Source organism: Musa acuminata, chromosome BXJ1-9 (assembly GCF_036884655.1).
Source record: "Musa acuminata AAA Group cultivar baxijiao chromosome BXJ1-9, Cavendish_Baxijiao_AAA, whole genome shotgun sequence".
In the NCBI taxonomy this organism is placed as follows: Eukaryota; Viridiplantae; Streptophyta; class Magnoliopsida; order Zingiberales; family Musaceae; genus Musa; species Musa acuminata.
In genome coordinates, this window is record NC_088335.1 from 45,775,897 (window position 1) to 45,792,150 (window position 16,254).

The 16,254-nt window shown below is 36.7% G+C and overlaps 2 protein-coding genes and 2 non-coding genes across 4 annotated transcripts; 1 reads left to right on the forward strand and 3 right to left on the reverse strand.

The window, feature by feature from the left end:
• Positions 1-4,453: 4,453 nt before the first annotated feature.
• TRNAG-GCC (transfer RNA glycine (anticodon GCC)) lies at positions 4,454-4,524 on the reverse strand. The gene has a single exon. It is a non-coding gene; the product is annotated as a tRNA-Gly (tRNA).
• Positions 4,525-4,805: 281 nt separating this feature from the next.
• Positions 4,806-4,876, reverse strand: TRNAG-GCC (transfer RNA glycine (anticodon GCC)). Its single transcript has one exon. It is a non-coding gene; the product is annotated as a tRNA-Gly (tRNA).
• Positions 4,877-6,933: 2,057 nt separating this feature from the next.
• Positions 6,934-8,638, reverse strand: LOC135594394 (cation/calcium exchanger 1-like). The gene has a single exon (XM_065084774.1). It carries the CDS (start codon positions 8,636-8,638, stop codon positions 7,013-7,015), a length of 1,626 nt encoding a protein of 541 aa, XP_064940846.1. The 3' UTR covers positions 6,934-7,012.
• A 1,222-nt stretch (positions 8,639-9,860) lies between these two features.
• LOC103999043 (ubiquitin-conjugating enzyme E2 2) lies at positions 9,861-15,615 on the forward strand. The gene is made up of 5 exons (XM_009420680.3): positions 9,861-10,340; positions 10,428-10,453; positions 13,500-13,589; positions 13,812-13,900; positions 15,299-15,615. Exons 1-5 carry the CDS (start codon positions 10,216-10,218, stop codon positions 15,425-15,427), a joined length of 459 nt encoding a protein of 152 aa, XP_009418955.1. The 5' UTR covers positions 9,861-10,215; the 3' UTR covers positions 15,428-15,615.
• The last annotated feature ends 639 nt before the right edge of the window (positions 15,616-16,254 follow it).

The window sequence follows — 16,254 nt, forward strand, 5'->3', positions numbered from 1 at the left end:
TGAGAAGGGAAGTACAATAAACAGTAAATATAATAAAGAAAATTTTACTAATTGTACAAATGATAGTGCGCAGAAGCAGGTGGAGCTTGAGATTTGTAGTTCAGATTCATTTAAGTCGAACTCTTCTACTCAAAGAATGTCAGTAGGTGGTCCCGAGTCTACTAACGCAGATGATCGAAAGGAATAGCAATATTTCATAGCTAAGGATAGACCACGGAGAGATATTCGACCACCACAAAGATATGTAAATTTGGTTGCATATGCTTTGTTTGTTGCAGAAGAGACAAGTGAAGTTGGTGAGCTTACTTCCTACTCAGATATAGTTTCTTGTGATAATTCCTTGTGGGAAAATTGGTTCCAAAAACTAAATTTTAATACTATTTTCCTCAATAATATATATATATATAGTAGAAAAAAAAATATTAGGATATTTTTATGTAATATTTCATCTTCATATTTTATCATTCGGTTTTTCATTAATCAAAAGATAAATTTTGATTCTATTTTATTATTTCAACAAGTTTTGTAATAAATGTAACTTTATGAGAACTATATTTTGTTTTATTTCTTCAAAAATAATTATGTATTTTTTCAAGATTAAATTGGATTCTAAGAACAGTTCTATAATTTTGAGAGAATCTATTGGTAGGTTCCATTTGTAGTTGGATGTACATTTATGATCATTATTAGGGTAGTATTTCCATTTCATCATCATAGAATGATCTAAACTTGACAATATTCATTAATTTAATATGATATTATAGTGAAAATTCATGAGCTTTAATCAAATTAATCATTCAACATAAGTTTGAAGTATTGAGTTTGTGCCATTTTGGAGGAGTATTAAGAATATAAGTGCATTAATTTTTACCTTACTTGTCAACTTAAGCTTTTAGATTGTTTGACAATGATCAATTATTTAATTATAATTTTTCAGTAAGTAAAATAGTAAATAAATAAAGGATATCTTAATAAAAAATTGAAATTGTAATTAAGGTGAGAATAGTGTCAAATATGATCATTATGAGATCACCAAAATTAACAACAAAAACATATTTCTCCTTTGTATTTATTTGGTAGCTCAGATGGTTGTGTATCCATAATCTTTTTCATTGTATGGATGGATCTAATAAATGAACCCTTACTGTGCCCACAACTCCTTTAATTTTATACATTTCCTCTCCCCCCATGTGGGGGTTTGATGCTTTTAATTGTATTGGAAAAACAAAAAAGTGAGAGAAGAGATAATAATAATAATAATAAAACTTCAAAACTCATGAATTCAGGTTGAACATAATGGCCAATTTCCAAGATATGCAAGATCTGGAAGGTTCCAGTACCAAAGGGTTTTTAAATTATCTCTATCCACTTGTAACAGTGAAGAAAGAATCCAACTCAAAGAACTCCAAAAGAGAAAGGTGGAATGTCCATGTCATATCTTCAATTGCTTTTTTGATTGCCAACACAAGATTCCTTTTGGACACTGATATGTTCTTGAATTTAGAGGCATGCTTCAAAAGGCCAAAAGATGAGTCATTAAGATGAAACAGAACCAAATTGTAGGTGATGTTCCAACATTGTCTTTTGTAAATGTCATATTAGGTTACTTACAACTAAGTACCTCCATTATGGCATATTTATAATTCAAAATATGAGCTCAATAGACATGAGTGTGAAAGCAATATCAGAATAAATTTACTTGTGTTGTTTGATCTTTGTAAAATTAGTTTCTTTATCTTTTGGGGTCCTTGAGATGTTTGGCATTAATTCATATGAAAACATGATGGAACAAGTAAATATGTCAAAGTCAGAGCATCTTTGGGAGTCAACCCATGCTACTGTTGCAGAAGAATTCATAAAATAAGCAGCTGATTAGGTATTAAAGATGGTTGATGGGTTTGGTCCTCATTTGTAAAGCTTGAAAGAGATGCCAATGCCAATTATTTTGTGTTGCTTGAAGAGTATCAATCTTGGGAAAATGTTAACAAAGTCATCTTCCTCTTCCATGGAATTTGAATGGCAGCAATTCATCTTGGTACTAGCTAATGAAAACATACTAAAGGACACTTTTTGGAGAACAGGCCATGGTGTAAGGCAACTTGCCTACTGAAGTTGAAGTGCAGACAGGGTTCAAGTTCTGTAACACCATTTGGTTAAGATTATGTTGTCACAGATTAGACAAGAAGTTTGAGTTTAATCAGAATTAGACCTGAATATGGTTTATGCAACACAAAATTCATAAGATTATTAGACCATTAATCACAAGATTTATCAAGATTTTGATTCAAGTGAAGGAAATACCTTCAGATATTTGGAGATAAATGCAGCTGCAGCATTCTCTATGTAAGCTGGAAGCCTTGCTCACAGCCTTACTTGCTTACCACTCATAGATAGCACATGATATGCTTTGAAATACCCACCACATAAAGCTCTTTTTGGATGATGGATGAAGGAGAATTCTCTTCAATCCAAATCCTTTTCACTGTAAGGGAACATGTCAAAAGTTACAATGATGATTTGTTATGCTGCAAGCATTTCACTTCTGGTTTTGCTGGAAATCCATTAGATTGAGACTGTTAACTGATTCAGATGATTAGGAATAATTCCAAAACCCTTCCACCTCACCTATCAATATTATATCACCCTTCTGCATCACATCATATAAATGACATAGAAGAAAAAACCCCAGCAGTGCCCCTTTCACTCACATTATCTTTGAGATGTCAGCATCAAGTGTCAGCAAACAGTCACCAATTAGTTCCAACATCTTCCAATAAATTTCAAGTTAGGTATATGTGGGTTAGTAAACCTCACTGGTTGTCAGGCCTTAATCAGTAAATAAAACAGTTCCCAGCAATAATGATGATCAAACTACTTCAGATGATGGATGCAGAAATGTATGTGGCATTTTCTATACACTTCTAGAGCATGGTTCCATGATACATCACCAGACAAGTATCAAGATGCTGAAATCTGCACATTAGTACATGAATTAATGAATTGCTTGTGCATTAAAACTAGTCATGGACAGAAAAATCCAAGAATATGTAAGAGAGACATGACCATAAGAAATGCTGATGAGATACTGATTCATAAGAAATGCCTTCACTAGAAGAATGCAGACAAGGTGAGACATGACCAGAAGATTCAACTGCCATAAAAGTGATTTTTATCTGCTTCAAGTTCTTTGGATAAAATATTTTATTGTCTTTTTTTCTTCATGAAAAAAAAACCTAATAACTGATGCAAAAGAGAAGATTCATCTGTCACATAGACAGAAGTACTTTGGGATCCTATTAGAGTTGTTTTTTCTCTTTTTGATGAAAATTTTAATTTTTAAGAGTGATATAAAAGACATGTTTGATAACTTTATCTCTATTATTTTTCGCGTCAAGAAGTTATCTCTAATAATTTTGTGAGAAAAAAAGCCTATTTCACTTTTTTGGAATTATATCTCTGAACTTTGTACCTTTCAGATCTTCTAATCTTTTTGGGAAATAAAATTATTATCAGCTAATGAGATTATGTGCTTTTGAAATAGACCCAAATGACAGTAAATATATCATGACAAAATTAAAATCCAAATAATAATGGAAAAAACTTATTTCTTTCACTTCTTTTGAAAATATTTCTCTAAGATTTGTGTGGATCAGATTTTCTAATCTCCTCGAGAATTAAAATTCTTATTAACTAAAAATAAATAAATATTTTCATGAAATTTATACTTTTAAAGGGACCCAAAAAGCCTATTTAAACTTAAAGACTGATACAAAATACATGCTTGATAACTTCATATCTACATTTGCTTGTAGAAATTACTTCTAATAATTTTGAAACAAAAAATATATTTCATTTTTTTGAACCAAAATAATACTAGAAAAAATTTATTTCTTCCATTATTTTTTTAGTTCTCTAAAATTTAAGCCCCGATAGCTCTTCGAATCTTTACGAGAACTAAAACTCTTACCAACTGAAAATGAAGAAATATTTTCATGAAACACATCCTTTTAAAAGAGACCAAACACCAAATAGTACTATACAAAAAAGAATTATTTCATCCACTATTTATAGAATATTTGCTATAAAATTAATTTCCTTTAATCTCCTAATCTTCTCAGTAATTAAAATTATTACCAGATTAAAATGAACAAATATTTTCAATCAATACATATTTTTATATGAGACTAAATACAGATATCACAAAAAAAATTTCATTTTTTAGAACTTAAATAATACTATACAAAAATAATTAATTCTTCCACTATTTTCGGAAATATGTATCTAAGCTTTGTGTCCATTGATCTAAATATTTTCTCAACTATTAAACTATTAGCAGACTAAAATGAATTTTATATATATATATATATATATATATATATACTTTAAAAAAAGGAGACCCAAAAACCAATATAGATCAAAACAAAAGGTATTTTCAACACATTAAAATTAAAAATGCACCAGCCGGGAATCGAACCCGGGTCTGTACCGTGGCAGGGTACTATTCTACCACTAGACCACTGGTGCGATGATGAATTGTTTTTGACAAATATTTATTTCACAAAATATCCTACATTTTTAGAACTTAAATAATACTATACAAAAGAATTAATTCTTCAACTATTTTCGAAAATATGTATCTAAACTTTTCGTTCATTGATCTAAATATTTTCTCAACTATTAAACTATTAGCATACTAAAATGAATAAATTATATATATATATATATACTTTAAAAAAAGGAGACCCAAAAACCAATATAGATTTAAACAAAAGGTCTTTTCAACACATTAAAATTAAAATTAAAATTGCACCAGCCGGGAATCGAACCCGGGTCTGTACCGTGGCAGGGTACTATTCTACCACTAGACCACTGGTGCGATGTTGGATAATTTATCATAATATCTGTATATATACATGTACATAAATTATATGTTAGTTTGTATTAATGTTAATATAGCTTTTAGCATGCAGATCACAACCAGACGCCAACAACAGAGCATACTCTGCAATGTTCATCCTCTCTCGTTGGTAACACAATGAAGAGCACTCTGAGAAAGCAATCCGAACTCCATCACCATTAATGGACAGCAGCAGTAGTACTGCAAGCTGCTAGCTTCTCCTTCCCCAGCTATCATGGAGACTTCTCAGTTCTCTCCACTGCAATCATCCCTCACTTCTCCTGCTTGACACAAACAACAATGGTAACTGACAGACTCCATGAAGCAACTGCAAATGGCTTGACTCATCTCTTCTCCAACACATCTCTCCTCAGAGAGTTTGAGAGCCCTCATGCATGCTTCCTCCCACAGATCTACACGAGAATTGGATCCTCCACTGCTGTACTCATGGCAACAGTTCATCTTGGATCCCGAGTTTACCTGCTGTTGTGTCACAAGAGAAGAGGCCAAGAGATAATTTAGCTGAGGCTTGCAACACGATTCCCTGCCACTGCCTGCTGTGTTGCCTGGTAGATAACTTAACAGTGTTTCCTTATCATTGCGGGACGAAGATTGAGATAAAGATAGGAAGAATCACACAGTGAAAAGCCATGCCTGAATCAAATCAAGGTTTGAGTGGGTGAAGCAAGCTAAGCTGATGAACTCTTCTTAACCCTTAGAAGTTAAAGGGTTAACCTTATACATAATCTCATGCTTAAACTTATGCATCATATTGTCGGAGTCTTAACTACTGAGTTCCACAATGTACTCGAACGAAGGTAAAAGGAAGAAAAAGGACACTGAAAAGGGAGTGTTAACTATTGAGTTCCACATGTACTCGAATGATGGTAAAAAGAAAGAAAAAAAGGACAATGAAAAGGGTTGAGTATAGATAAAGCTTTCATTCCACATTTTCTGCATGGTGATGCTAATTATGAACAAGGAAGGAGACACAGAAGCATAAGACTGTGGTACTCTCTTGCTAGTCGTCTGGGCTTGAGGACAAACCCACATGTCCCATTCAAAGAACACACTAGAATTCGAGTTTTGTCTGCCTAGATCGTCTTCTGCTGCTACTGCCATCTTTTATCTCCTTGAACACATTTGTCGCTTCAGAGATTGATTCTTTTACCTTTTTTGAAATGCAGTAAATTCTGACATTTTGCCTCCTTGAACTCGGATTTTGCTCATTTAAATTAGGTGAGATGAGCTTCCACAATATATTTTCTTACTAAACCATAGTTGAGCTACGCATTGCTCATTATCCAAGCTCCAAGTCCTCCTTCATTGGCTCTTGCCTCCATATTCATCTGCAGCATTCTCTCTCTCTCTCACACACACACACATTCATAGAGTAGCAACAGTAGTAGCGGCTAGCAGGACTAGGAAGAAGATGATGCGAGTGGTTAAAACTAGGGGGTAATGAGTTGCAACATTCGATATATTGGATGGAGAACACACAGAGTACCTTTCAACATCAAATGCCCGTCTCACACACGCACAACACCGAGAGAGAGAGAGAGAGAGAGAGAGAGTAACAGTAGTAGCAGTTAGCACATCACTAAGAAGAAGATTGGGTGACTGAATAAACAAGAGGTAGTATGTTGCAATATCCGATACATCAGATGGAGAACACACAGAGCAGCTTTTGACATCAAGTGCCCTTCTCTCTCTCTCGCACAGAGTAATAGCAGCTAGCAGACTAAGAAGAACATGAGGCGACTGGTTAAGCTAGCCAAGACGTAATATGTTGCAACATATAACCCATCAGATGGAGAACACCTTTCGACATTAAATGCCCTTATCTCTCTCTCTCTCTCTCTCTCTCTCACCAGATGGATAGATAGATAGAGAGTCATTACAGTAGTAGAAGCTAGAAGACTAAGAAGCTGAGGTGACTGATTAAAATAAGAGTTAATATCAATATTTAATACATCAGATGGAGAAGAACGTACAGACACACAGAGAGAGCAACAGTAGTAGCATCCAGCAGACCGACCAAGAAGAAGATGGGGTAACTGGTTAAAACAAGTAGAGCACAAACGGAGAATGCAAGAAAAGCTAGAGTTCCTAAAGTCACACCACCAGCCCAAGGCTCTGGGAGAGCCTCAGGGACAGGTAGCACAAGCAGATAAGCAACAGGCCAACTCCCATCACCCTCTCCAGCTTCATGTCCTTCCTCGCCAACGTCGCCAGGGCCCACAACAATCCCCCGTTCGTGAATCTCAAGATCTCAAGCACGGCTGTCCCAACTGGGATCACAATAGAATCTGGGTGCAGTGCCCGGGCTGACATCACCAGGGACAACCCCAGCCCAGCCACTGTGTTGAAGATCGGCCCTGCGTAGTACCCTGAGATTGCGACCTGAGCTCCATCTCTTCCCCCACTCATGGCCATTGCCACATTTGACATGAGGTCTCCAATGGAGTTGCCCCATGCAAGCACTGTGAGCCCTAGGATTGCAGGGTTCACTGCAAGAATGTAGTCCAAGGATACCAGCAGCCCGACCAACTCCTCGGCTGCGATGTAAGTGCACAGAACACTCATCAAGAACCCTCCTGCTAACCAAGGGTACAAGCCCTTCCTTGGTGGACTCTCCCTCATGGTGGAGTGCAGTGCAAGGAGACCTGAAACACCGCCGACCGGGCTTTCATAGAGACATATGGTGAAACCATCATGGGATCCTATTCCCCTTCTCTTGGAACTGCACAGGGCTGTCACAAAGATGGGTGCTAATGTGGCCGAAGAGACGGCATACATCCCTGACCACCTCTGCTCTGACACATCCGGTATGGTTAGCATCCATGGCAGATCGAGAGGCTTGTCTATGAGGTAAAGCAACAACTTCAAACATGGCGAAGCCATTGCCTGAAGCCAACAGTAGGTTGACGAGTCCTGGCCATCCGTTTCTTCTTCTTCCTTTTCCAGGATCGACGTCGCCAGGTCGTCGTACTTCTGCCGATAGAAGTACGTCACCGACACCACCGAGGCGTATACGAGGTACAGGGAGGCAAAAGCCATTGCACCCCAGATGGTGATCCTCCCAACCAGTAGGATCATGAGGAGGGACGAGAGCACGACGATGAAGAAGCACACATCACGGACGACGCTCGACTTGTCGATGCGTACCGACCGGGAAGAAGAGGGAGAACAGAGGTTGATGACGCCGATGACGACACAGGAGACAAAGAACGAGCCACCCAGCACGCTTCTCAGCCCCAGCTCACCGGAGCCGAAGCTGAACGACACGATGCTGGCCAGCACATCAGGCGAGCCATTACCCAGTGACAGGAGCGTTGCACCAGCTACAACAGGAGAGAGGTTAAGAACCCTAGACAAGTCCTCCGCCGAGGAGCACAAGTACTGCGAGGCTCTGTTGCCCAACAAGTGGAACAACACGAGAACCCACAGGGCAAGGAGAGCACAGGCTAATGGAGGATGACTCCCGAAGAGGCAGTAGTAGAGGTGGAGATCGTTCACGTAGCGCTGCGACAAGCATGGACTGTAGCCGCCGATGTAAAGGCACTCGGAATGGTTGTATTTGAGCTTGTGCAGGCCGGCGCAGCCGGGGAGAGCCTGAGTGCTTGTGACATGGACAGAGGTGGTAGGAGAACGGATATGGGACGTGAAGAAGAAGCACAAGGGGAGGAGGAAAGTTGTGTTCACCAAGGCTTTGAACTTCTCTGAGACCACAAATGCCATCAACTTGTGCGGTATGTCTGCACAATCAAGAGAAGTTCATTGGAGTTAAAGGAAGATTTAATGAGAGTGGGAAGAAACATGGAATTCTCAGATATTTATAGCCAAAATTTTGTCCTACTAGATCATGTCTGCGGGGGGGGGGGAAGGTCTATATCACAGCTAAAGGGGAAAATATTACAGTACAAAGGACTGCAATACGTTTTTGCCTCCGCTGTGGACAAAAGTAGGATGTTTCCAGGAAACTGCAGGAGAGCTACCACACAAAATGCACACAGAAGTTTACATCTAAGGATGAAAGTTGATGTTTCGACAAACTCTCAGTTATGTGGCACATCGAACAGCAGAAGATTGGCCTCTCATGCTCCACTTGATCCCAGTTTTCTGCATTCACAGAATCAAAGAGGGCCATTCTACCGTCGCTATCGTGAGTAGTTCTTGTGGCAGTGACTGCATGGTTTTGATATTGTATGTGAAAAATGGGAGTGATCAGATGATGCAAATCAGCAAATCATTTAAGAATTAGATTGGACACGCAAGAAACATCTCCCACCATCACCGTTCATTTTTAAATCCCAATTTTTTTCACTCTATATAAACATTTTCTTTTTATTTTGCAATAATAATTAGCTTGTGATTTAAGAAATATGATATATATTTATATATACACACACACTTCACAATAATATTTTTGAATTTAAACATTTTCATTATTATTTTTACTACTCTCATTGGATGAGGCAAGTTAATAACATTAATAATTACAAGAAAAGATAGAGGAATACATAACAAGATTTTACTAAAAATAATAAAATTCTAATATTTAATTTAATTAAAGATATTATTTTGGGTGCATCTGTATAAGAAGTGTGATATTATCAAAAGGAAGACTTCGACATTATTTGTTCGAGGGTTGAGATGGATTCGGGTGTATACTCTATGATCAATATGCATGAAGATTACGATTGAACAAGGTTCGTGACGTGATTTCTTCGATGCTCAAGTCAAAAAGCCGATAAAGGTGAAATAATTTTAATGAATAATCATTGGCTTAATTTATCATCGTCTAATAGGTATTTTATTGATTTGTCATATGTTTAGCTTTTAATTGTATGAATATTTTCGCTATTGACACATTTCTTTGGTAGACATTATTGATTACTCACCTATACAAATCAATATCGCTAACATCTCCCACCTCTCTTCCCCATAATGCCATTGCAAGTAGGTGTAGATCAACATCACAAGTGCCTTGATGTTGCCCATTGGCAATCTTAATGGTGTCTCCCTCTCTCTCTCCAATTAGCCATTGATTCATACACAAGCACCGCAAACTTGGTAATCTTTCACAGGTGTTGTAGATTTGGTAATTTTGATGCCAACCAAGGAGAAGAGACAAAAGGCAACAGGAGAAAAGGGGGATGCTTTTGTGAATGGGGTTCTTTTTCTTGCTTGGAATCTGCCTTCTTCCCTTGCCTTCCATCGGGAGAAAGAAGTAGGAGGGTGTGTGAGCGAGAGAGAGAGAGAGAGAGGTAAAAAGCCCCACCTTTTTGGTGAGGAAGCAAGGGGGATACGGGAGGATGTCGACGCCGGCGAGGAAGAGGTTGATGCGGGATTTCAAGAGGTTGCAGCAGGATCCGCCGGCGGGGGTCAGTGGCGCGCCGCAGGACAACAACATCTTGCTCTGGAACGCCGTCATCTTCGGGTGAGACGCCCTATCCCTACCTTGATCTCCTTGTTTTCTCGAGTAAAGATTGAATCTTGATGGTGATGTGGTCTTGGTTGACTGCAGCCCTGATGACACTCCGTGGGATGGAGGTTAGTTGATCGATTTGTGCTGTAAATTTTACATCTTTAGCTGTTGTTGCTGTGGGTTTGAGATGGATCTTTAGCTTTTTCGTGGGGTTTTCCTTGTTTTGGTTCATGAATGATATGGGTTCGTTACGTGATTCGATTTTTGAGAGCTAGATATCATTCTTACCTGCAAAATTTACCGAGTTCCTTTGTTAACAAGTCATATTCTATTTCTCTTGTCCTGCCTATTGTTATATGCTCTTTGGGTTAATCAAAACACAGTTTCCTTTTCTTTAGGGCTAATTTTTCGGGCCTTAGTTTATGTGATGTTATCTATACCCATATGCGTCTGCAAAATATGTGACTCCAAAAGAATTCTACTTACATCACATATCTGAAGGACGTTCATATTGTAATAAAAAAAATTGCTCTATTTAAGGGCTCAGCAAAATCCTCAATTATGATATGACTGCCTAATTTTGAAAATTAATTTGGGACTGCTAGCTAGTTAACTTGTCCACTTGCATATGAATTCTTAAAGTTAGTTTGCATATGCAATGTGCCCATTATTAACAAGTTAGAGTGCTTTGATTTGCCTACATTAGTTCTCTAAGTTAGAAAGCTGTTGAGTTTGTTGATAACCTTATCTTTTCCGACATTCTAGATGCTTTTCACGAGGAACTTCTTGGTGACTATTTAGTTCCTCAAGCCAAGCTTTCTTATTTTGATGCCATGAATCTTAATTATCATACTTTTGGTGGAAAATCTTTTTCACCTTGTTTGTATATTTATTCTATATCAATTTTATCTCTAATATAATGTTTGCTTGAGCAAGACACTACAACATCAATACACAGTTCATTTCTTAGGAAATCTTAATCATAAATCTAGAGCTTTTAGATTAGTTTTATTGTTATCTAGCAATGCGAAATTCTGGCAAGGATTTTTGGAATTGGAAGTTAAGCTTTCCAACATCTTAGAGAACCTAAATTTACTTTAGTTTTACAGTAGTCTTGAAATTCAAAGAAAGGATCAGAGGCATACAGCTCACACCAACTTTGGAGGTGGAAGCTGGAATATATGAACATCAAACCAATGAATGATGCATCAAGAAGAAATAAAGATTCACGAAATTAGTAAAACATGTGGTTGATTTGAAAATGTTCAAAAGGGGCATCCTTTCAACAATGCTGCAAAAAAAAGCAAAAAATAATTGCTTGTTAAGACTCCAGCATGACAAAATGTGAGACAGGAACTTAGGCCAACCGATTTAGTAGAAAATTCAAATGTAGGAATAAAGTACAGACAATAATCTGTGATGGCTTTGCTCAAAATACTAGTAGAGGACCGCAACTGTGTGGGTGGGTCACTTAAAGCAGCACTGAAATTGGTAGCTATCGCTTTATCAAAAAGAAGATGATCAACTTCAAAATCTCTTTTTTCTCAACTTCATACCTGAGTTGTCATGTCTATTACTTTGTTATTCCTTTCATTTCAACTCCTCATGTCCTCATATGTCAATTTGGCGATTGCCCAATTTTCTCTTATTTGGTTCTCTGTAACTTTGTAAATTTATGTTGCTTTCCTGTTAAGATAACTAATTTTCATTTCTAATTTTCCTGGTTGTCCTTAATCATCATTGTCAAAATTAATTTTATTTAAGTTAATCCTGCTGATTAAGGTACATTTTCATCTGTGTAGTTAGGATTTGTAATCCTCCTTTTGTGAGCTCTGAACAATGCAAAACATTTTACTTGTGAGGGGAACACCTCGTGCCTTTCCTCATCCAGTCGATGTCAAACATTCTCTGGTCTATTTTTGGTTTCTGATATGCAACTGCACAGCTCAAAGACGGTGATATTGACAGTCACCCAAACCCATAAATAGTTTCGTCTTACTTTGTAGGTCAAAGACAATTGTCTTTGCTCCTTGCTTGTTCCAGTAAGAACAATTCTTTCTGAATTAAAAGAATATCTCTAGGGCTTCTGCTCATATTCAGATAGGTGAAATTTTTAAGGAACCAAATAATCATCGAAAACAAGTTGTTAACTTGTATCGAAGGATGAAATAATAGCACATAAGTATGTTAACCATTGTAGGTGCTTATGAATTCCTTGATGGCTCCAAATTTCTCATTATATTTATCCCTTTTAAAAATTGTAGTTCTTTAAACCTAACCCTTTAGCTGCCTACCCATTCATGCTTTTCTTTGGTTCGTATGCCGTTGCTTTCATTTGTAGCATTTAATCTGTCAATTTACACTCCTATAGTTGAATTCGTCATTAAATTTTATTGCAAAAACAAAAGCTATTATTCTTGGAATCTTTTAATTGGTATATAATCTCATCTTTCAACTTACAGCAGTAATAATCTGCTTGCTCTCCAGCATAACCGTGGTTGTTCTCTTCCCTGCTTAGCTATGAACAATGATCATGGAACAGTAGTAACAACTGAGCTACATGATACACAACGATAACCCATATTACATGGCATGCCATGTTGCCCAGCGCTGGATACAGTTGTTACCGTAGATGAGGCCCTGTAGCAATAAGGAAGAGTCTGGTACCAAGATGGAACAGCATATGATTATTGTAACTTTAAATTAACTTTCTGGTCCTAACACAATGATTTTGTTTTAGGACCTCTCCCTTGAATTTTGAAGTCTTAAGAACCTTTAACCACTTTATAGTTCCTTTGCTGGTGTCATGTTTTTTGTGTCGCTCTTTAGGTCAACTTCAGTGCTTACTCCTTGAGGAATTAAAGCCTCAAATTTTTTTGACTGTTTCAAGTACCCTTCTTCTGAACCAACAGTTTGAATATGATAGTGAGTAACTGAAAACTCAAAAGGCTTACTGCATGTTTGCTAGCATTGTTGTCTATGGAAATGGTGACTGGATACATCTAGTATGGACAGCTTTGTTGATTTCCATTTAAAATATCTAAATTTAGATCTGCTGGCATATGTGAAGGAATGTTATGAAGTATTCACGTAGCATTTCTTTATGATTGCTTGCAACAAATTTCTGCTTCATACATCGAAATTTTCATGTTCATTCTATCTATAATGCAGGGACATTTAAACTGACTCTGCAGTTCACTGAGGATTACCCGAATAAGCCCCCAACTGTGCGGTTTGTCTCACGAATGTTTCATCCAAACAGTAAGTTTTGCTTCTGACAAGGATGTTCACTGTTTTTTACTTTTAATTGGCGTGTTTTACCATGAAGCTTCTATTGGTTTAAACTGGTACATGAATCAACTTTTAATAGCAAGAGAGCACCAATACTCAGATGGTTCAACACTTCTGCTTGCTATTATTCATATTAGTAGGTTGTCTAAGAGAAGAGACTCGCTGTAACAATAATGCCATGGTATGGATCAGTTTATGCAGATGGAAGCATTTGCCTGGATATTTTACAGAATCAATGGAGTCCAATCTATGATGTTGCTGCAATATTGACTTCTATTCAGGTTAGTGTTTTGGTATATTGCCACATTTCAAAAGCAATGATACGTGCAGCTTTTGAATATCAGAACTTCCACTATATGGTACTTTTAGTGGGCTTCAACAAAGAAGGTTTAGCAAATAGATGCTGATTTTCAGAATCAAAATTTATAGGCTTTAACAGAATTTCTGTATAACTACAACAGTAGATGATGTGAGTGAAAAAGAAAGTATGGCCACTTTGTATTATAAATTGGTTTGTGCATTAAATAATCTTCTTGTTTAATATCAACGTGTAATATGCATATATTAGTAGGTGGTATGGCAAATAAAAATGGTTCACAAAGCAATGTAAAATAAATTTGAAGTTTGAAGAGACACAGAATTCTCTGGTGATTCAATCCTTCCTATTCTTGTTAAGCTGTATTTTGACCATCAAAAGCTGCTATATAATTTTCCAAGTTTATGGCCTATGAAGTTATTTCTTTAGGCCTTCGTCAGATAAGGACCTAAAATTTTAAGCGATAATGATCTTGTCGTTGCACAACGACATGAAATTAGTAATTTTAATTCTTCTTGTCTTGATCATGCGTATCACTCTTGATTCATGACCACAACTTGACAGTAGCACCGTTTGTATACCATGTCTAATGTTCAAGGAACTTTGTGAGCTTGCAAATTCATAGAATCTAGCATTAGTTAAATCTTATTCTGCATGACTGCACATTTATTGGTCAAATTTCACGCTGTTGCTATTGGGTTCCTTGGTTTTGGCCTCTAGAATATTCTTGAGGAAACAAATTACTATGCTAGCATCTCAGGCACATGTATGAATAGAGTGAAAGTAATAGATAAGATAGAAATCCTTGTAGTCAATTCACAATGCACCTGATAAGTCCAGAGGTGTCTCTCCCATATTTAGTTGTGAAACAGGGTCGGTTGAATTTCTGGAATTGGTCAATGCTCTGAGTTCTTACTGCGCATGGTGCCACATTACATTATTTCATCTATATCATACCTAATAAGATACTGTCTTCTTAGATATCTTGATGATCATTAGCACCATATTACGGATGTTTTGGGTTTAATCATCTATCATTGATTAATATGATTTCTTAGATGCCATTTGGAGTACAACTCCTGGAATACATGAAAGATAAGTATTCAGAAGCTGGCTTTCTGACTAAAATGTTCAAAATAAGGTTCTAAGAACATCAGAAGAATATACTGTACATGGATCCTCACATTGGCTGAATTCAGTTACTCTAGCTGATTTAGAAATCAGAAAAACTTACTTTCCTTTCATTCTTGTCACATAAGTTTTAGTATCATGGACAAGTTAGGGCAGACTTACATCTTTGTTATGCAGAGACTTTTAATGTTAACCAGACGATATTGACGTCTCATAATTGTTCTTCTCACAGTCGCTCCTCTGCGACCCGAACCCAAACTCTCCTGCGAATTCTGAGGCTGCTCGTATGTTCAGCGAGAACAAGCGTGAATACAATCGGAGAGTTCGTGAGATAGTGGAGCAAAGCTGGACTGCCGACTGAAGGCTAACATTGCGTGGCAAAGTCTCTGTTCCTCCTGCGCGAGGATATCCGTATGTGAGGATGTTGGTATGCTCCTGTTGAAAACCTTTATGCCTCTTGATACTATTGTTCTTTTGTGAAACCTTCTATACTGTGGACACTGTACTTTCACCTATATATATATATATGTTATATCCGATCATTTTCTAGGTAATAAATCTTATTATGCTGGTGGTATGATATTATTTGTGAGTATTAGATCGATATGGAGTTCAAGATAATAGCTCTCCGAGTTGCCTGATATTTGTAAGCCATGATGCAGGTGATGCCTTCATAATAACTATGGATTTTATAGGAATAGTTGTGAGAAGTAGTCATTCTATATACACATTTACCATCTTACCTTTACTAAACACTATTTCTTATGCTTCATATGTGTTCAGGAAGGCAGCTAATGGAGCCCAAAGTGGTAGTGCAATCACATACTGTCTTCAAAGAATGGGTTCTTCTTCAAATATTATTTTAGATTATCATATCAGCTAATTTAGTTAGTAAAAATTTTAATGTATATCATAAGATCATCAATTTATCATATCATAATTTTATTTTTTTTAAATATAATATTTATATAAAAAATATAAATACTATTATATTGCAAGAGAATGAAAGTAAATGTTAAGATAATGAGAGAGTAATCCATAAGATTTTTTTCTCAATATTCTTGCAATAAAAATATTTTAATATTTTTGAAAAAAATAAATAAATATCTTTAATATAAATAAATGAAAGCATTTACCAATTACCACTCTTTACTGCTCAACGCCTAAATGACGTTCACCGCACGATTC

Bases quoted from the DNA above. Each gene is read 5' to 3' on its own strand.
- LOC135594394 (XM_065084774.1), bottom strand. From the start codon at position 8,638: ATGGCATTTGTGGTCTCAGAGAAGTTCAAAGCCTTGGTGAACACAACT.
- LOC103999043 (XM_009420680.3), top strand. From the start codon at position 10,216: ATGTCGACGCCGGCGAGGAAGAGGTTGATGCGGGATTTCAAGAGGTTG. The intron at 13,590-13,811 runs GTAAGTTTTGCT...GGTATGGATCAG, and splicing joins ACGAATGTTTCATCCAAACA to TTTATGCAGATGGAAGCATT. The intron at 13,901-15,298 runs GTTAGTGTTTTG...TTCTTCTCACAG, and splicing joins CAATATTGACTTCTATTCAG to TCGCTCCTCTGCGACCCGAA.